Genomic DNA, 20,224 nt, shown 5'->3' with positions numbered 1-20,224 from the left:
TACTTGATAAAAACACTTTGCCAAATGCAAAGCAAATTAATAAATGAGGCTTCAATTATAAAACACTACTGTACAAAAAAAAAACTCACTCCAGCACAGCTTAATATTACAAAAAATATACAAAGTAGTAATCTTTAGTGCATTCTTTGAAAGCACCACAACATGTGCTGAATCAGACATTTGAGGTTATTTAGCTGGGTGCCCTTCAGGTGAGAATACCTTTTCTGTATTCAGTGTTTCAGTCATTTCCATCTTAGAAGAAATATGTGGAAGCATCACCAGACAGTCATTTGTGCATACACACCTCTGACTAGCTAGCCACTTCATCTCATGCCTAGGTCAGAACTATAAAAAGACAAAAGGCAACACTGATGTATGTTGTTGCCCGACTATTCATCCTCGCACCACAACACAGCCTGTACATGTGTTCCTTCTTCCAATGTGATAGCCAAAACCTATGGACCTCAACATGCCAATTTGTGCTCAAGGCCTCTGTGTGATCATGAGGACACCTCCTCTATGGTTTAGGGGAAGTCTTCAGCGAGGTGCTGTAGAGTGCTCTTTTCAAGACCCAGGTGGATCGCGTCTAAGTAGTGCAGGAACCTGGAGGAGGGGAAAAAAAACATCTCAGTTTTCTTTGCAACCATTTCAACAGACTAGTATTTGCATGAGTTGCATGCATGCACCGTGTCCCACCTCACCTTCGTTTAACTTTACCCTGCTCCTTCAGCTGCTCTGATCTGCAGATGGTGCGTAAAGCTGGCAAGTAGTCCAGAGCAGCTGCTGGTCTGTTGCCCAGAGTACCAAACACTCCTTTGAACATCAGACTCTCCATCACTTCCCTCCTCTGCTGTACAAGTCTGGAACATATCAATTACATTTCTTTGAAATGGTTTAACTCAGAGTTATAGCTCATTTATTCTGTGACCAATATCATACTGACTGGGTCACAGTGCAGGAAGTTCATATTGTACAACAGTTGATAACATTGTGTAAAGACAGACTAGGCAGACTCACTGTGGTTGACAGGGGCTGTCCTGAGTGAAGCTGTGACCTTCCCGATGAGCAGCCACAGGGAGGGTGAGTTCTGCTGCAGCCTCCTTTCCCAGCTCCCCTTCTAGTTGTTGGGCTTTGTCCCAGGCCCCTGCTACTGAATCCCGACACTTGTGGAAGCTCAGAGCCTCCACAGAAGCTGGGATTTCCATGAGCTCTCCTCTCTCCCAGCTCCCTCTGTCAATCTCAACCCTTGACTCATCCGTCATACCATCTTTCACCACTGCACCGAGTGGTGACAGTCTTCTGTAACTGTCACCCCTTACTGGAGGAACAAGCAAGGAGGAGTCCATGTAGGACATGTTGTCAAAAAAGTCAGCTATTGATTCTAGACATTGGGAGACTGGGACACTTTTTATCTGCTCCTCAGGAGTCAGTGGCTTCCTCTTCACTGTCTCTGAAACTAAACTCTCTTTGACTTCCTCCTTCTCCTGAGGAGCGCCCTGCGGCTTGCTGAGAGATAGAAAACTGTCTCCTGAGTCCGAGTCAGAGTGCAGTCCATCTTGGTCAGGTAGACAGTGCCGCCTCTTGTTCTTCCTCATTCTGTTGGACATTTTCACTGGACTGCCATCGTCCCCTGACTCTGCAGTGTGCAATAACCTGGCACGGGATGGCAGCATGTCAACCTGCTGGCAGGTGGACAGTAGCTCTTTTGGATTTACAGGATTGTCTTGTAACACAGAGACAGATTGCTCCGGTTTGTTGGTAGAGGTAGTCAACTGTGTGAGCGGTAGAGGTAAGAGTGTCTCCATGTTGGAATAGAGCAGGTCCACTCCTCGTTGCCTGCTGTTTGTCAGCAGCTCCCAGCATAACGCCTCCTCCATTGGATTCTGGTTCTGTTGACAACACATACCAAGTCAACATCTTAAATCAAGTGCAATATGAATCATAAAGAGGACATTATTTTAGATCTCGCTTATTACATGTTCTGACTGTAAGCAGTGTATGTGGTAAATAAGAGTTTACCCTGAGCAGCTCCCAAATGTCTCTCTCAGGTTCAATATTCAGCAGGCCCAGCATACTCTCAGTGCAGCCGCTGTCACAAGGAGGAAGAGTGGATGCGACCGTCGCTGCATACTCAGACATGCCTGCTGTCTCATCAGTCTGTGGCTTTAGTTCAGCTTTAAAAAGAACGATGGAAATTAAATTACTTATTAGGTTAAAAGGTAATTTATAATAATAATAATAATAATAATAACAGCAAATGAAGTCTAGATTTAGTGAGAAGAACCTTTTCTGCTGACCTAAGTGTGTGCCATTGTACATAAGGGCTTAGCAGGTCAGAGATATAGCTTGGAGCTAATCCGTTTAAAGCTTTGTGAGTGATTAATAACGCATTTAACTGTGTTCAGGAAGCAACGCAAAGCCAATGAAGGGATGCTAAAATCGCGGTAATGTGTTCCCTTCTTGGGCAGCTGCATTTTGGACTAAGTGCAGACGATTTAATGCTTTTTTACTGAGTGCAGAATATAGGGAGTTACAGTAGTCCAGATGGGATGAATTAAAAAGGCATTAATAACTTTCTCCAGGTCAACAGCAGACAGAAATGCTTTGATTTTAAAAATTCTTCTCATCTGAAACAAATATGGACAAAGTTATTGACATCTACAAAACAATACAAATATAAATGAAGCAAAACCAAATTATTAGACCAACTTTTTCACATTTCCTCCAGGTTATCTCCCTACCATTTTTGCCAGTGTGCTTCATTGCCCTGGTTACATCGTGGCCTCCTCCACTACGAGTCCAGAACTGCAGTTGCAATAAACTCTGCCTGATGTCACAGCCAGTGAGTCTGAGCAGAGATCTGATGTCCAATAGGTCTGTCCTCATGTCCTCTGTGAGACACAACAGCCGCAGGAAGCTGCCCACATCCAACTGCACCAAAGAGAGAAGAAGAACTGATTGATGCACTAAAATTAACCTTTGATAACTGATCTCTCCCACTTGATTAACGTCACAAGATAAACAGTGAAACATTTATGTTTAGAGATCAACCACTCACCACTGAGGGCGTTTTGAAAATGATCTCTTCAAAGTTGCCATCAAACATGGTGCTGAAAGCAGGATCTACAAAACGTACAAGATTTGATTTTACCCAGGCATAGTATAAATAAATACGATCAACACAGGCCAAACAGTAAGACATCGCCTTGGACCTTTCTCCATCTACTCACCGCTGGTAGTGAGGATGACTGGTCTCTTGGTAGTAGTCATAAATGTCTTGATGGCAGCTAGAAACCCTGAGTCATCGTCAAAAATAACATCCACTTCTTCAAACAGGATAAGAGATGTGGCAGTTTTCTTGCTCTGTTCCTCATTGTTTTTCTCTTTAGGGGTGGTAGCTGTTGGTGATTTGACTGCAGGGTCTTTCTGCTTATTGGCACACTCATTTGCTTTTATGACTTTCTTGGAAGCAGCTATATGAAGAGATGGAGAAGAGAGAGAAAGAATAGATACTATTAAAGTTCAGAGAGACTTTTCACGAATGATACATCATCATATAAGTAAAAAATTGACACATTACCTGTTTGTTCATTCTTCTTAGTGTTAGGTGTCTCCTTGTTGGTCGGTCGACCCATTTTGAAGAAGTTTGATAAAGAGGTGGGAGCCAGGCCTCCTCTTTTAGCACCTCTTGGGGACTGGGGATGTTTCCTGGGAGAGGAAACCACCCTACGAGGAGAGTTAACCTTTCCTGGAAGATGAAGAGAACAATCAATCTCCAATAGTTTTTTTCCCTCTTGTAATATTGTACTGTATACAAATCCAACCACAAACTAAATCTGCACAAAACAGATCCTCTCATAAGGCAGCAACTCAGAAACAGTGCTAACCCTAACCCAATGTTAGCTCTGTACATACTGGGAGAGGATCCAGGCCTGAGAGCGCCAGCACTGCTGCTTGTGCCGTAACTGTTGAAGTAGGTGGGTTTGTGGGCGTTGACCCCCTGACTGTCCACCTGGTGTGACTGAGTGGCTTCCTTCAACTGGGACAGAATTAGACGGCCACTCCGCTGAGATGAAGCATTCACCTCAAATACCTTGGGAGACCAGAGGGAAGTTAGGGAATGCTAAATCCTAGTGTTGTAGTTACATTATGTACCTTGAAGCTTTTGTAGTTTATGTACCTTGAAGCCCAGCTCCTGGGCACAAGCATAGACTGCAGCAGTCTTTCCAACTCCAGTGGGTCCTGTAATGAGCATTGTATTACACAACATGTCCTCTCCATCCTGGGGGTCCTCCTCTCCGCAGTCCCAGTCTGAGTCTGCACACAAAGAGCCATCATGCAGTCAAAACAAACACGCATCAAGCCAACAGAAGCAGTTATGAAGAGAAAGGCATATTTCTAATCTCCCACCATTGCTGCCTTCCTCTTGTTTCTTGTCTTTCTGCTTTTTTCTCTCTTCTCGATCTGCACGGAATTTCCATTCCTTTAGCCAACTGTACAAAGAAAAAGAAGAAAAAAACCCCCATAAACATTCACCCCCATGTTCCTGATATGATGTCAATGGTGGTCCCAAGCCCACATTGTGCAAATTTGCATAATGGGCTGATACCATTTAGGAGATAAAGTATAAAGCAAATACAGTGACTACTGTTGTTATGCAGGTCCAGTAAAATTAAAGATGTTTTAGTTCCTCACCTGTGCAGCCTCCTCACTGAGGCAGTGTTGCCTATGATGTCGCTTGAGTGCTGTGGCTGATATTTGTCTGTCCATAGCATGTCCTCCTTCACTATATCTGTAGAACAAACCAAAGACTGAGTTTGAGGCTTTAAATAACAGTTGGGAATCACTTTTTCAGGTTTTCAAATTGGATGAAATTGGTTGATCCCAAAATTCATAGTTATAAAAGAAATTAAAAAATTTGGTGATTCCGATTTGTTGCCTCACCTTTTTTTCCAGTGTCCTCTCCCGAAAGCAAGTCATCGAGCACTACCACAGAGTCCTCTTCAGATGGGATGGAAGCTGTTTTGACTGAAGGCTTAGCTTTCTCATTCGCCCCCTCCTCCAGCCTGGATCTCTGAGCTCGTCTCGTACGGCCTCCCCTTTTTGTTGGCTCAGGAGTGGAAATGTTTTCCTCTGAAGAGTTGGCCCGTTGCTTCTTTGCCATCTTCACGGTCATTTCCCCTTCATCATCCATTCTCTTCCTCTTCCCTCCAACTGGTTCAGCTGGCAGTGTGGTGCTTGTGACCCTGGTTACAGCCTCTGGTTCTATTAAGTAACATGCAATAGATGATATAGATAGAGATAGATAGGAATCATTTTGATTATAGTCTAATTCGGACTCTATGTATATATTGGTCTTCTATTTTACCTGAGGATGTGCACTGCTGCTGGTGGTCAGTGCGCCTCTTCAGGAAGCGAGTGATGAACATCTGAACAGGAAAGGGAGGGTTAGAGGTGCTGACCTCCTCCATTAGAAGTTGACGAACACTTTCAGAGATCTCCGGCCTCCAGCCAGAACCCTTCAAAAGGACAAATACTATTATTAAATATTGTGTCTGCTGTTAACCAACCACAAAATCCACAAAAATACAAACAAATTAGACAGAAATAAGCATTTAAGTGTGTGTTTTTATGTAGACTCTCTGTATTAGCCTTTTTAAATACAACAAATCTATACTGGCAGACAAGTAGCAGCTACAAACTAGACAAATGTGTTCTGAAATAATGATCCTACTACATGTGTACTACGGTACTAAGGTACTAAATCCCCAATAAGTTGATGTGCCTTGGTCTGGAATTGACCCTGAACATTTAGAGACACATGCCAAGAGAATCAGGTCATTACAGTCATTTCAACATACCCGTTCACAAAAGGTTCTACGGGCTGGATCTGTCCTCACACAAAGAGAGCCACTGACAGACGAAGGAGGGCTGGATGTTTGGCACCAAAGCTCTTTCAAATGACGCAGTAATGAAGACTCAGGCCACAGTAGGCTCCAAAGAGGGCAATCTGTCAAAACACAACAAAAACAAGTTTTACTGGGTTCTTAATAAAATAAAATAATTCAATTATTTAACTAACCCTATTAGATGACAGTTGAGGATAAGGTACTTTTACTTTAGTAAAAGTTGCAATATCACCCTGTAGAAATACTATATTTCCACAGTAAAGTAAAAGTAAAATACTCAAGTCGACTCAAAATTGTACTTGAGGAAATTAACTTAGTTACTTTCCACCACTGAAGATGACAACATGTGTATTTCTATAAAGGAACATCCTACCGTATGGTGGTTGCTTCATGTGTATAACTGGTTGAAAAGAGGAACAGGACAGAGAGTAGGCCTCCTTGGTGGCAGTGGTCTTGGCTATCTGTTTCCTAAAAGACTCAGGCAGACCACTCTTCAAGAACTCTCTGCGTGCCCTGAACTGCTCATCATCCTGGGAGTTTTCAGAGCCTTCACGGCTGCTCTCATCAAAGATGGAAATCACCGCCGACCCCTTCCGAGAAGTCTTCTCTTGGCCTAGCGAGGCCACTTTGGAGCCTGTGAGAAAGAAAATACAGCACCATTAGATGAGATTTCAACAAAAATGCTAAACAGTAAATGGCGATTTAGAGTGGGTGAGACTACCTGGGACAGCCTTGGCCTCTTTGCCAACAGGTGTGGGTTTTCCCAGAACATCAATGAGACTGCGTAAAGGCTTCTGGGTTTTACTCTTTTCTGGTGCCATCTGAGAAGTGGCAGTCTGGTCCTCCTCCAGGCAGATGACAGAATCCTGACAAAACAAACCACGATGAGAAAAAGATTAGAGAATACACAAGTTAGTTTTTTGGATGACATACTGTCAACATAATGGCCTTTCAGTAACTCTACCAATTAATGTAAAAAAAATTTAACTATTCCATTGACCCTGTGAATATTGTGATTCATGCGTTTTGTTGGCCTTTAACTGTACCTCATCTTCACAGTAGCTTTTCTTGGTTGAGGTCTCAGTGCGTGAGGAACGCCTTAAGGTGCCCTTCTCCTCAACAGCAGTTTTTTTACTCTGTTGAATCACTTTGGCTTTCTCTACCAACTTCTTTGCCTGCTTCCTTTTTTTAGAGTCATTTGATGCCTGAAAAAGATGAAGAGTATTTCATCATCTTCAGCTCATAACTATGATCTTTAAATATGTAGTTCCTTGTCAAGTCAGTACACCAATTCATTAAATCTAGAATTTGTCCAATTTGTAAAACACATCATACTTACTTTAGTAGCCAAAGAACTGTTTATGCCACTTCCACTTACAGCCTTGGACATGTTTTTATGGAGTCTGGTAAATCTAATCCTTGTGAAAAAATAAAACATTTAAATTAGAACATATAAAACATAGGCAACATTAAGAATAACCTTAACATTTACATACTCAATGAGTTACCAGTTTATTATTATTATTATCATTATTATTATTATTATGTACACCTAGCTAAAACTAATGCAGTCTAATACAACAGTCCTGCAATAAATCCTACCTTCATGAAGGTTATAATGTTCTGTTTTTTGTTTAAACGGTTTTAGAGAGGTTTGTGATCATTTTGGTGGCTGTAGTTTGTGGTGCAGATTACCTGTATTGTGTTGCATAACTGACAGGTGTTTCTACTATTTTGTCCACCCCATTTATATCAATAAGTGTAGGCTAAATAACAGAAACACCTTTCTGTATAATGCTTTGAACTTCAACAACACCACAAACTACAGCCTTAAAAATTATTAGTTCTAGCTAGGTATGCCTAATAAACTGGCAACTGGGTGTATAGATGCATAGAATGTGTAATAATATTAAATAATAACTATATGCATGTGTCACCTGATTGGACTTTCTTTTGTGTCAGGTGGGCACACCATCTCCGCAACAAAGACACCATGTTTGGACTTGCGTATCTTTGGGGTGGACATATTTGCAGGGCTGTCATTAGGTAAAGCAGCATCCTTCAACTCATTGTTTCTCCTGGTTTTTCTTATAGGAGTTGTTGGGCTGACCTCAGGTGCTTGCTTGACTACAGTCTCTCTTCTGGACCTCCTCACCGATGGGATGGAGGGAGTTGAGGTGATAGGAGGCTCCACTCTTTTATCATCAACCTCAACACTTGTGGCCTCAGTTTTTTCCATGGGAGCAGTGGCAGGTGTAGGGGTTTCTGCCTCCTTTTCTTCTTTAGCTTTTTTTCTGCCTTTTCTTGCTGCTTTCTTTTTAGCTGCTTTGTTTTCCTGAGAGGCAGCAGGGACTTCATCAACAGTGGGTGGACTTACAATGTCTTCTTCAGCAACTTTGTCTGCATCATCCAAAACCTTCTCTCCAGGTTGCTTCTGCTTGCCCTGGCTCTTACCAGGCTTGGGTTTGGAACCATCCACACTGGGCTGTTTGAAGGCAGCCATGAACTGCTTTCTCTCTGCCTCACAGCACTTGGGCGTGGATTCACTTTCAAGCACAGCCAGCTCTAGATCTTCCTCTTGGAGAACCACATTGGATTTCCGCTTGACAGTCAGAGAGGTAGAAAGAAGTTGGTGTCCAGCCTCTATGTGAGGAGATGATATTACCTCTGCAGGGCTCATCACCCCTTTTCTCCTGTTGAAGATAGAAGCTAACTGTCCTTTCCTTTCCTTTCCTTTCACCTTGGCTGCATCCTGTTTAGGTGAGACTACATGCACTTCAGCCTGGATGGTGAGAGTTTGGGGTGAGACTTGGAGAGGTAGCTCCACAGAACCTACATTTTCTTCAGCTTTAGGGATGTCCAACTGGTCAGTGTCCATTTCTTCTGACTCTGTTGTGATTTTACCTTCATCTTCTTTGCGCTGTTCATCTTCTACATCCTTTTCACCCCTGACCTGTCTCTGACTCCGCACAAAATCCTCAAAGGAGATCGTGACTGTGCTGCTGTTTAACTGAGAGGCCTCATCCACATTGACCTCCATACTAACATCACACAAGGTGTTCTCTTCTTCATTCTCCTCTGGTTCTGAATGCTTTGTCTCCTGTTGCTGCCTCTTCCTAGAATTTCTTGCAACAGTTTTGACCGGTTTCACGACTGGAGATAATTCAATACTAATCAGTTCTGGTGTAAGTTTGACATTGTTCCCACATTTGGAACCATCTTCATGATGGTCATCTTTTTCAGCCTGCTCAACACATACAATCTTAGTGGCATTCCTCTCTGATTTTCCCACAGTGATACCAGCCTCAGTACTAAACTGGGCCAACAAGGCTGCTGTATCACTGCCAAGAACACCACAGCTGCTGATTGCTTCTGCTGCTGAGTCTCTGCTATTGTGTGGTTCTTCTACAATCAGACAGCTCTCCTCCTCTGTGGAGCTAACAGTTTCAGCCCCCACAAGTTTCCTTGCAGCTTTGCTGGCCTTTCTACTCCTTTTCTGAGATGGCTGTCTCACTGCTGCCTCTGGGCTGGTGTGTTTTTCTGCAAGATGAGACGTCTGACAGTTCTCCTTTGACTGTTCTGGCGAATTGGTCTTTTCTTTAGAGGACGGAGCTTTCCGGCTGAAGTAGTCCATGATGTTGTTGGAGCGAGGAGGAGAAAAGGGTTTCTCCACAGACTTGGGTACAGGAGAGAAATAGTTTGTGATTGTCTTGACAACAGGGCTGCCTCCATCTTTGCGAGATTTCTTGCAAGGCTGTAATAGGAGCGACAAAGTTAATCAAATATGAGAATGCATAAGAATGAAGAAAAACACTTTGCAACAGCTACTGCATGATATGTGTAGCCAAATCAGTGTCATAGAAATACCTGGGTGTCAAAGTCTTCAATGACAGATGCCATGGCCACAACACCAGCCATAATTTGACAAGACCTAAAGCAAAAGAAAACATTGTTATGCCCATGTATGTCTGAAAGAGCAGTAAATCACAGAAGAGAACATCAGAGATTCAGAATAAGTGTTAGTTTTCCTTGTGGTTCAGTGGTCTAGGTCGAATGCCATGTAAACTCATTGTCCCTGGATCAATTCCAGCTGGGACGCTTCACCTTTCTCTCCCCATCTTTCCTCTCTTTACCAGAGTTATTGACTAAAGGCAAATGTTCCACAACAGTTATCTTCAAAGATGAAAGGATAATGAACACAATGCCCTTTCAATTGTTTGAACCCAACAACCAGAAAATAATGACTTTTACATAATTGTTTAACAGATTATAAGTGTTTTCAATAACCGTTCGTGCTTCAACACTCAACGACTGTGAATGTTTTCAACAAACAAATGTACTGCACCATTTAAAGTCCATTATTTATATCTTACTTAAAATCAACCATCACCTTATCTGACACATAGACTGTATACAAAGACACTGTTGATACTGTGAACATTAAACGGCCCTGTAAAACACAGAGTGCTGTGAAACAACAATTATACCATACTATGCAAGAAGTTAAAAGTTCTGGTGAAGCAATAAAATGCTTATTTACAGCATATTTATATAATTTCATTTAGATGGCCAGGAACAGCAAATAACATAAAAAATTACATTTTTCTTCCTGACATGGCGCTCAGTAGATCTTCCAGTGTTTGTGCCATATGAAAGACGGGCAACCACAAAAACAAAGGTCGAGGAAAACACTCACCGATAAAGCTGAACCAGTAGCTGCAACTTCAGAGATCGTCTTCTTGCCTTTTCTTATTCACTTCCCCGTGTGTGTGAATGATCAACAGCGGCAAAGTTCATTGTGTGAGGCGGACAATTGTTTGTTGCCACCAGACATATACATTGCACTGTAAAACAACAAGCTAACAGACTTCGCTAGGTGCTACTCTCAAAGCACCTCCGCGCCTCACAAGTCCCAAAAGTGGTCCAAACATTTTCCACATGTCAGCCACAGATACATGAACGCAAAGTGAAAAACGTTACACGGATATTTTCCCAGTTGTTCTGAGTAGGAGTTCAAAATACATGTTTCTTGACGTATGTTGCTCTTTCAAAAACGCGCCAGACTGGTCATGAATGAAGAGCGCCAAATATACGTGACCTTTGGTATGACCGAATTCCACCAATCACAGGGAAGAAAATGTGTCCGTCATCGCCTGACGTCATTCGCCCATAACAAAGATGGCGTGTGGTGTCGCATTTAATGGAGGGGGAAAAAGTTACAGCTACATCTACTGGCTGTGCCAATTCAGCATGAAATTCTCACTGATTCAGCGATTGATCACATTTGTCAAATACGTTTGTCATTTTTAACAAGAGGGAAAGGAGGGAAAATATTTGTCAAGATAAGTGTTAATTACAATAAAACTACCTTCAGTAATCTGTGATTGTTATACATAGAATTGGTAACAGCCTATTCTTTTATATAAAATTACAGCTACAACTAACATTATTTTCATTATCGATTAATGTGACAATATCTTTTTCGATTAATCATTTGGTCTATCAAATGTCAGAAAATAATGAAAATGTATACAAATATGAAACTGTGTCTGTAGTTTATCTGGATTAATCTAGTTCAGATTTGACATGTCTAAGTATAGTGTTTTTTGAACTGGACCTGGTCTGATGTGGTCTGGTTGGGAAAACAAGCAGTGAAATTGCCATTGCTTGTTGTTTTCATAAATAAAATAAATGTTTCACAAAACTGAAGGTGGGCTTTAACATCTAACTTTCTCCTTATCTGAAAGCAAACAGTAAATATTGTAAGTAAAAGCTGTATACAAGATCTCATTAAAGCAAATACTAATTAAATGTAACATGCCCCAAGTTATTTTGAATTATTATGACATGGAGATATAAGAACGCGAATGGACCTTCCCGGCCGCCGTCGTGTCTCCGTTGCTTTCCCTGCCCCGTCAGTTTCTTGACTTTCCTTCCCACTGCTGCGCAGCTCGGATCATCCAGTGCTCACTTTCCCTCTTCTATTTTCTGGTCAACATGTCGGAGTACAATGCGGTTCCGACAACCGGATCCGGGGCCCCTCTCGGCGGGCAGGCAGCTCTTGGGAACGGAGCAGGAGGCATCAAGAAAGATGCGTTTGCGGACGCGGTGCAGCGGGCCCGGCAGGTGAGGGATGTGACGGTCAGGAGCATGTTTGGAGGGAGGGCTAGCTAAATAGTTAGCTTGAGGGCTAATATTGTTGACACAGTTTGACACATAACACGGGGAGTAATATTTTGATTTCACATATCTACGTGTTAACTGTTGTTCGTAATAGCACAAATAAGCGAGTTGCGTCACGCCACTGCTTGTTGTACATTAGCTAACGTTAGCTGAAATACTATGCGTGTGCCCCAACAAACCCACAGTACTGGGATATCGGTACATAAATTCAAATTCGCTAGATTTGAATCTAAATCTAAATCAATGAAGAGACGGCATGACAGTAGTAACAGAAGACGTTTAAACTAGCTGTGGGGGTGGTTGATGTAAAAGTAACGCAGGTATGATGGCAAGCAGATAATTGTCATAGACATCAAACTGGACAATTAAATAACTTACAAGGCACCAGTACATTAATGTATTATGATATACTATGTAATAGCGACTTTATCCAGTCTTACATTATGATGTTCATATTATAAGATAGGTAATAGAGATTAAAGATGGGATCAGAATGTTAACTTAGATATTGCTAAAGGCTGTGCAGTCTCTTGTAAGCTGCTCAGTGTAGCTTATACAGGAGTCTTAATGTGTGGGCACATTTGAGGGCCAGAGTAGTGTTTTTCATAGCTCCATTGTCACGGTGAATGGTACGCTTGTGTTTCAGATTGCAGCTAAGATCGGGGGTGATGCTGGACCTACCCTGAACAATAACACTGCATCAGATGGCTTTCCATTCACTGCACAGAAACGACAGCTGGAAGATGCAGGTATCGGTGACTGTACTTGACTGCCTCAACAGAGTCTCCTTGATCTACTGTGGCTCAGATTTGACCTCATTTGTACGTCGCTTTGGACAAAAGCGTCTGCCAAATGATTACATGTAAATGCTAGCCACCTCTGTATTGGCTGCTTGATGATGGCTTTAGATGCAGAAGGTAATCCTCCTGTCCTTTCCTCACCTGACAGACGAACCGGAGAGCAAGAAGCTGGCTCCACAGAGTGACTTGGATTCAGCCAAAGCACTGTGTGAGCTAATCCCGCTATTTTTATGCTCTGTTTACTTTTTGTTTTGTGATGTTTATAACTCACAGTTGGCAGAATTTAATATAGACTGCCGGTTGTACAGTATTCCTGTTTCAGCAGTTTGCCCCTTTACCCTTGTCTGTCCATGCTTCCCCTCCTCTATCTGTCTCTCACAGTCCATGAGTAATCCAAAACCTCTCCCATGCTCTGTTTTCTCACTCTCTCTTTCTTTCTGTTCCCATCCCATCTCAGCTATTGGTGCACAGCTAGCTGCTCTTGCACAACAAAGGTGAGATCTCATAGCTTTCAGTTGTGTGTTTTATGTAGAAGTACATTTGTGTCATGGCAGTGGAGAAAAACAAGATTGTAGCAAAACATGCATTTAGAAAATCTACTATTGCCTGATTTGTTGCCTCTTTTTCATCCTCACTTGCTGATGGTGTCAGGCCCACCTCCACCACAGAGGAGTACAGTGTACCAGACAGCATGGTGGGACTCAGTGAGTGCAGCCCAACTCTGTTTTAACACTTATTGATGCCACTCTGTTTCTGTGATATAAGAAAACAAATAGATGCCACTATTGCAAGTGTGTGACCCACCAACAACACACAGTTTGCTCTCTCTCTTTGCCCCCAGTTATTGGCCGTGGAGGTGAACAGATCAATAAGATTCAACAAGAGTCAGGTTGCAAGGTTCAGATAGCTCCAGGTACTGTCTGCATTATATTTCTGTCGTTTACAATTTTATTTTCCTTTTAGTGTTAAACTTAGTTACATATGTATGCTATGTGTGTGTCCAGACAGCGGAGGCCTTCCAGAGAGGAGCGTCTCTCTCACAGGTTCCCTTGACTCTGTACAGTAAGTTTGAGACTTTATGCAAATAGTCTCATTGTTGTATTAACATTTGTCAGAAATGAGAGCAGGCTAGAATACATCAAAAGGTTTTCAAAATATGTGTGTTTGGCCTGTTCAAACATGTTTTAAATGATGATGCACTTTGTTTGAAGTCCCATTCTTTCATGGATGACATATAATGACTTATAAAGGGCTAATGATATGATTTTGTAATATGGATATGGAGTAACTGTTCAGCTCTTCCCCGGCTAGGAAAGCCAAGATGCTGTTGGATGAGATCGTGTCACGAGGGAGGGGTACACCCCCTTCTTCTTATCACGAGTCCACCAACGGGCAGGACGGCACGGTGCATGAGATGATGATCCCAGCTGGCAAGGCTGGCCTTGTCATTGGCAAGGGAGGAGAGACCATCAAACAGCTACAGGTACATTACATGGCTATTGCTTTTGCATTTTTAGAAACTGTTTTTTTGATGGATGTGTACTCGGAGGTGGACAAAATAGTTTTACTGAACAAACACTTTTAAAAAAGTTGTTTTCAGATCAATTTTCCAATGCAGTATGTTTTAGTTTTAGTTTTATATATCAAAAAGGCTCTTAGGTAGAGCCAGAAAATATACATTTTTATACTCCTTTACTGTCAACCATGAACACGTACATAACCGTAATGTTTAATTGTGTGATATTCCAGGAGCGTGCAGGGGTGAAGATGATCCTGATCCAGGATGCCTCTCAGGGACCCAACGTTGACAAGCCACTGCGCATTATCGGAGATCCCTATAAAGTCCAGGTGCATTTATTAAATCATCTCAAGATCAAAATAAATTTGTGGTGCTGAGTTGCCATGTACTGTAATCATCATGTTTTCCTTTTCAGCAAGCCCAGGAGATGGTGCAGGAGATTCTGAGGGAGAGAGACCATGGTGGCTTTAGTGAAAGAAATGACTTCAGCTCCCGAATGGGAGGAGGCATGGATGTGAGTTTGTATGTGGGAGCAAGATTAGAGTTGGGATTAGTTGTCTTTGAGCAAATCCAAGTTTAAAAAAAATATTCTGTTTTCCACTCAGATCCCAGTACCACGACACTCAGTTGGTGTTGTTATTGGGCGCAGTGGAGAGATGATCAAGAAAATCCAGAATGATGCTGGAGTAAGGATACAGTTCAAACAAGGTAGGACCCCGCGATGATTTTATAATGGTTCCATTTATACGTTTTCCACATTTGTTGATGTAATATTTAGCATGAACAGTACATTCAGGTTCTCATGCCACTAATTGACACAGTAAGCCAATTCATAAAAAGAAACCATAAATGACCCTCTATCCTAGTTGATGATGGAGCCTCATGGCTCCTCTTTTATATACTCTACTTTTTTTGTCCTGTACATAATGATAAACGTAAATGAAAGATATGTAACACACCAGAACAATTACCTTGTTAACGATTAAAAAAAACTGTTAGAGGCAGCTGACTCTAAATTCTCAAATTATGTAAATGTATTTTCACATGAGTTTGTGTGTGTGTAGCAGGTGTCCTCCTTTCTTACTGGAAAAATGTCTGAGCGAGGGGTGTGCCTGCAAAAATCCAACAGTGGCATGAGAACAACAAGTGACATGACCTTTTTGTTGTGTTGAACTGTCTGATTTTTGACCACTAGGAGGTGGCCTACACCCGGCTTGTGTGGTGTCTTGAGCTACGGAGTTGGGTGTTGATTCTCAGTGGGTTGGGCACTACAAGTGACCCTTCCACATTTCAAATGCACAACAGAGCGACACAGGAAATCATTCCTGCCTGTGGCCATCAGCCTGATGGCCACAGGCAGGAATGATTTAACTCCTCCCTCTGAGTGTCAGACACTCAGGAAAAGACTGGAAATCTGTATCTACCTCACCTGTTCATACACCACCTCACTATTTATTCTAAATGTTTAAGTGCAATACATATATAGTCACACACTTTAGTATATATAATATATTGTATATATTTTTACCTCATTTCACTTAAATACTGTAAATGTGTATATTTTGTATTTTCTATTTCTTATTTTTATATTTTGTACATACTCTTAGTTCTAAATTATGCTACTTTCTACTCTTGAATGGGAGCACCGGTACTGTACAATTTCCCCCCGGGGATCAATAAAGTATTTCTGATTCTGAATATAGACACAAAAATATTGCTTAATGCAGATTAAAACCTTTCTTACAGATGACGGGACTGGTCCAGATAAGATTGCCCACATCAGTGGTCCCCCTGACCGCTGCGAGCATGCTGCCCAGATCATCAACGACCTGCTGCAGAGCATCAGGGTCAGGGAGGAGGGACAAGGGGTATGAATCACTCCTCTTCACACACTCTTCCTCACACACACACACACACACACACACACACACACACACACACACACACACACACACACACACACACACACAACTGTCACACTCTAATACATGTTTTTGTTCACTTGAAAACTAGTAGGCACAGTAAAGTATTATTTTTATCAGCTGTGGGTGACAGTAAATGTATGAGGCTTTCTCTCTCCTTCATCCACAGGGTCCCCCAGGTCCTCCGGGCATGCCTGCAGGCAACAGGGGCCGAGGTGGAGGACAAGGCAGTTGGGGGCCCCCTGGAGGGGAAATGACCTTCTCTATTCCTGCCCATAAGTGTGGGCTCGTGATTGGCCGGGGAGGGGAGAACGTCAAGTCCATCAACCAGCAGACGGGGGCCTTTGTGGAAATCTCTCGACAGCCGCCCCCCAACGGAGACCCCAACTTCAAGCTGTTTATCATTCGGGGCTCACCGCAGCAGATCGACCACGCCAAGCAGCTCATTGAAGAGAAGATTGAGGTACTTATCGTTCTTGTTTTTAGTTACATGTAAGAAAACTGAAGAGAAGCTGGAGTTCTCACCTGAACACAGATGGTCGCATCTCCAGTTAATTTTCTCAAAGGATGTTTAATTCATTGTATCCTGGATGAGATTATTTTACAAACACCACCACATTGTGCGACTGTTCAACTAGCTGATAAACTGATTGCCAACTATTATGATAATCGAATAATCATTTTGGTCATTCTTTAAGCAAAAATGCGAAAGATTTGCTGATTCTAGCATCTCAAATGCTTTTCTTTTTTCTCTGTACATTCATTTTATATATGACTATGACATGTCTGCCAGGGTCCTCTGTGTCCTGTTGGCCCGGGTCCAGGTGGACCAGGTCCTGCTGGTCCAATGGGTTACAACCCCAATCCATACAACCCCGGACCGCCTGGGGCGCCTGGACCACCACAGTGAGTAGCTACAACTAATGAGCAACTGTTTGTATAGCTTTAAGGTAGCATTTCAGAAGATCATTGTTCTCATCATGTCAGGGTGATGATCCTGAGAGGTTTTTAATAATCAACCATTTCTTTTGTCCTCAGTGGTGGTCCTCCAGGTCCTCACCAGTACACTCCTCAGGGCTGGAGCAACACCTACCAGCAGTGGCAGCCTCAGGCACCCCATGACCCCAGTGAGTCACGTTTGACTTCACTGGCTCTCCTGGTTTTCAAGGATCAATGTTTATTTTTGCACATTTTAGCCTGTCATCTTCCCTACTACAGTACTTTCATCCCAGGCTATAGGTTTTACTGTATACCCTTCCAGTCATTTCAGATGAGTAATGATTTTTTTTTTTCTAAATCTGGGAAGGTCAGCAGGAGTACTGATGGAAATGTTGTGATGAGATGCAGTGTCTTTACCTTAAGCAGCTCTGGCTAACCCTGTCTCTGTTTCCCCCCTGGTCTCCAAGCCCGGTCTCCAGGCCAGTAGCAGGGGCTCACCCTCAACCTATGAGGACCTCACCCCCTCCACCCTGCATCTTTTCTAGGCAAGGCAGCAGCCAATGACCCCAACGCAGCCTGGGCGGCCTACTACGCTCAGTACTACCAGCAGCCGTCGTCGGGGGCTGTGCCAGCCCAGTACCCCGCTAACCCAGCTGGAGGTGCCCAAACTTCAGGGGACCAGACCCAGCCTGCACAGACGCCGGGGGGCCAGCCAGACTACACCAAGGCCTGGGAGGAGTACTACAAGAAGATGGGTGAGTTTGCCAAAGAACACCATCTGTAACTTTACCTGCTTTACCCTTACTACTAGAAAATGAAATGTGATTTAAATAATTTAAATCAACAGAAAAATAAATCATGTTCCCAAAGGGCAATTAGTTGTGCAGCAGTGAAACACAAAAAGACAAAGCACATGAAATAATCTATTTTAATTTTGACAATTTAATAATTATTTGTTTTTAGTATTTTTTGGTAATTACGGTCAAAACATTTTTGGTTCAAACTTTTTAATGATTTGCTGCTTTTCTTCGCTTCATATCACACTAAATCTTGGACTGTTGGTACACAGTAAATAAGCACTTAAATGTTTTCACCTGATTTTTCACCTGATGGATAAACTGATTAATCAAAAATGTATCAATTGATACTGAAAATAATTTAGTTAGTTACACCCCAAATTTATTTTGATGAAAGACAAATTATCAAAATTATGATGTTGTGAAAAGGTTAGGGTTCTTGTTTTCTTATTATTGATTATGATAAATATATTATAATATAAAATATTATTTTGTCTATTAATTAGCTAATTCAGCATTTCTTGTATCCAGGTCTGTATTTTTTCCAGCCATAAACTGATTTGGACTAACGCCTCAAATGTATTCTTATCAAGACAGAGGGGAAGATGGTGGTCTCTTGTTACGGCAGAAAATAAATAAATAAAATGTTTTTAAAGAAAAAAAATGGCGGGCAGTGTAACACCTTCAGAGAACATCTGTGTTCTAAATCCATACTACATACTAATTCTACTGTGTATATATACTACATAATAATCAACATACTTTCATTGCCAATTAGACTTCACAAATTGACATATTTAATACTTTTAATAAATGTATTTATTCTAATAAATGTAGTACGCGTTCTGTCCGGTTTGATTATACTTCATTTTGTCACACACTACAACCTGACTAGAATTAGTATGGATATGGACACAAATTACTGCTTGTCTTTAAGTCAACGTGAATGTAGTGGTGAGCTGGGTCATGTCTCTTTTGTCTGTCACCTCCAGCCCAGGCAGGTGGCTCTGTCCCTGGGACAGCAGCTGCAGCCCCAGGAGCAGCAGGGGGAGCAGCATCCACAACAGGGGGCCAGCCAGACTACAGCGCAGCCTGGGCGGAGTACTACAGGCAGCAGGCTGCGTACTATGGACAGACAGGACAGGCCCCTGGACAGCCAGCTACACCCCAGCAAGGACAGGTTAGTACAGAGGTTTTCATTATGTTTCTGTGGAATCATTCTGTCTTCTGTATGTGACACGGAGGTTTCCATTTTATCTATCTGAAAGTTATACATTTTACTTTTAGAGTAAGAAGTTGATCCTTCAGTGGTTTTCACTCAAATGATGTGCTTCCTCTCCACTGTTTGTATTTTAGACGCAGTGAGAGTTCATGGCAGAAGGCCTCTGATGCCGGAGAGAATCGAGTCAACGGGATGAAGAAGACGACCCTGAACTCAAGGCCAGAGTCTAGCCTGTTAAGATTTTTTTTATCATTATTTCTTGTGAGGTGAAGTGAAACTCTTCCTTGCTACCAAACACCACCTGGATACTTTTTAATAAAAATGTGAACTGAACAAACGTTCTAGTGCTTTGCTGCTGAGGGGAGGGAGAAGACTGATAATCCCGTCCTGACAGGTACACGGCTTCTCAATGCCTCAACATACATTTATATATGTCATTATGAACATGGAAGCTTTGAAGTGCTTACTTCATTGCGGCGGTGTCTGAGTTGCCAATAAATCTATCTCATCTTCCTTTTATTAACTTCTTAAGACTTCTAAGTTCCATTTTAAAGCACTTACCTTCACACCCCTGTGTTGTATTTACTGAATTGCACAGAGCTATTAGGACTATAATCATATTGTGTATCTGGTACAGGGAATACATCAGATAAATCATTTTAAAGCTTTGATTTGCTCAGTGTTTTGATTCTTTCTCTTTTTTTTTTTTTTTTAATTAAGTTGTCACATTTCCCTCTGCCGGGGCTTGCATGGTGTTTAAGCTTGTGTACATTTGGATTGTTTTTCTTTTGCTTATGGATGTGTTCACTCGCAGTATTTTGTACGAGTGAGCCAGTTTTACAGTGTACAAATAGAAGTGTTGATTCGTGCATGTGGGATGACTAATAACTATTGAAAGCTGCGAGAGGTAGGTGATAAAACACTTACACAGAG

The 20,224-nt window shown here is 42.1% G+C and overlaps 2 protein-coding genes across 2 annotated transcripts; one reads left to right on the top strand and one right to left on the bottom strand.

The window, feature by feature from the left end:
- Nucleotides 1-53: 53 nt before the first annotated feature.
- Nucleotides 54-9,827, bottom strand: atad5a (ATPase family AAA domain containing 5a). Its single transcript, XM_070923303.1, has 22 exons — nt 9,777-9,827; nt 7,847-9,663; nt 7,249-7,327; nt 6,956-7,114; nt 6,631-6,775; nt 6,283-6,543; nt 5,862-6,010; nt 5,369-5,519; nt 4,945-5,265; nt 4,696-4,792; nt 4,411-4,493; nt 4,181-4,317; nt 3,916-4,093; nt 3,581-3,748; nt 3,231-3,473; nt 3,059-3,123; nt 2,742-2,931; nt 2,020-2,174; nt 1,716-1,889; nt 1,018-1,682; nt 702-860; nt 54-603 (listed from the first exon to the last, which is right to left on the bottom strand). Exons 1-22 carry the CDS (start codon nt 9,825-9,827, stop codon nt 525-527), a joined length of 5,526 nt encoding a protein of 1,841 aa, XP_070779404.1. The 3' UTR covers nt 54-524.
- A 2,079-nt stretch (nt 9,828-11,906) lies between these two features.
- Nucleotides 11,907-19,558, top strand: LOC139299639 (far upstream element-binding protein 2-like). The gene is made up of 18 exons (XM_070922468.1): nt 11,907-12,035; nt 12,739-12,841; nt 13,041-13,100; nt 13,350-13,385; nt 13,537-13,596; nt 13,734-13,805; nt 13,897-13,954; nt 14,204-14,375; nt 14,642-14,740; nt 14,827-14,925; nt 15,017-15,119; nt 16,158-16,279; nt 16,503-16,796; nt 17,127-17,239; nt 17,372-17,460; nt 17,818-18,027; nt 19,062-19,249; nt 19,426-19,558. The coding sequence occupies exons 1-18, from the start codon at nt 11,907-11,909 to the stop codon at nt 19,432-19,434; spliced, it is 2,016 nt and encodes a 671-aa protein (XP_070778569.1). The 3' UTR covers nt 19,435-19,558.
- The last annotated feature ends 666 nt before the right edge of the window (nt 19,559-20,224 follow it).

This window comes from Enoplosus armatus, chromosome 17, assembly GCF_043641665.1.
Source record: "Enoplosus armatus isolate fEnoArm2 chromosome 17, fEnoArm2.hap1, whole genome shotgun sequence".
NCBI classification, from domain to species: domain Eukaryota; kingdom Metazoa; phylum Chordata; class Actinopteri; order Centrarchiformes; family Enoplosidae; genus Enoplosus; species Enoplosus armatus.
This window is presented reverse-complemented; position numbering and strand designations above follow the sequence as displayed.

What these genes read in the sequence shown, in the direction of transcription:
- atad5a (XM_070923303.1), bottom strand. Translation starts at nt 9,827, where the DNA reads ATGGCTGGTGTTGTGGCCATGGCATCTGTCATTGAAGACTTTGACACC. An exon ending in CCCAGGAGCTGGGCTTCAAG is followed by an intron (nt 4,094 to 4,180) that starts GTACATAAACTA and finishes TGGTCTCCCAAG; the next exon opens with GTATTTGAGGTGAATGCTTC. An exon ending in CTGTGTTACAAGACAATCCT is followed by an intron (nt 1,683 to 1,715) that starts GTAAATCCAAAA and finishes TCCACCTGCCAG; the next exon opens with CAGGTTGACATGCTGCCATC.
- LOC139299639 (XM_070922468.1), top strand. Translation starts at nt 11,907, where the DNA reads ATGTCGGAGTACAATGCGGTTCCGACAACCGGATCCGGGGCCCCTCTC. An exon ending in GAGATCCCTATAAAGTCCAG is followed by an intron (nt 14,741 to 14,826) that starts GTGCATTTATTA and finishes TTTCCTTTTCAG; the next exon opens with CAAGCCCAGGAGATGGTGCA. An exon ending in GAATGGGAGGAGGCATGGAT is followed by an intron (nt 14,926 to 15,016) that starts GTGAGTTTGTAT and finishes TTTTCCACTCAG; the next exon opens with ATCCCAGTACCACGACACTC.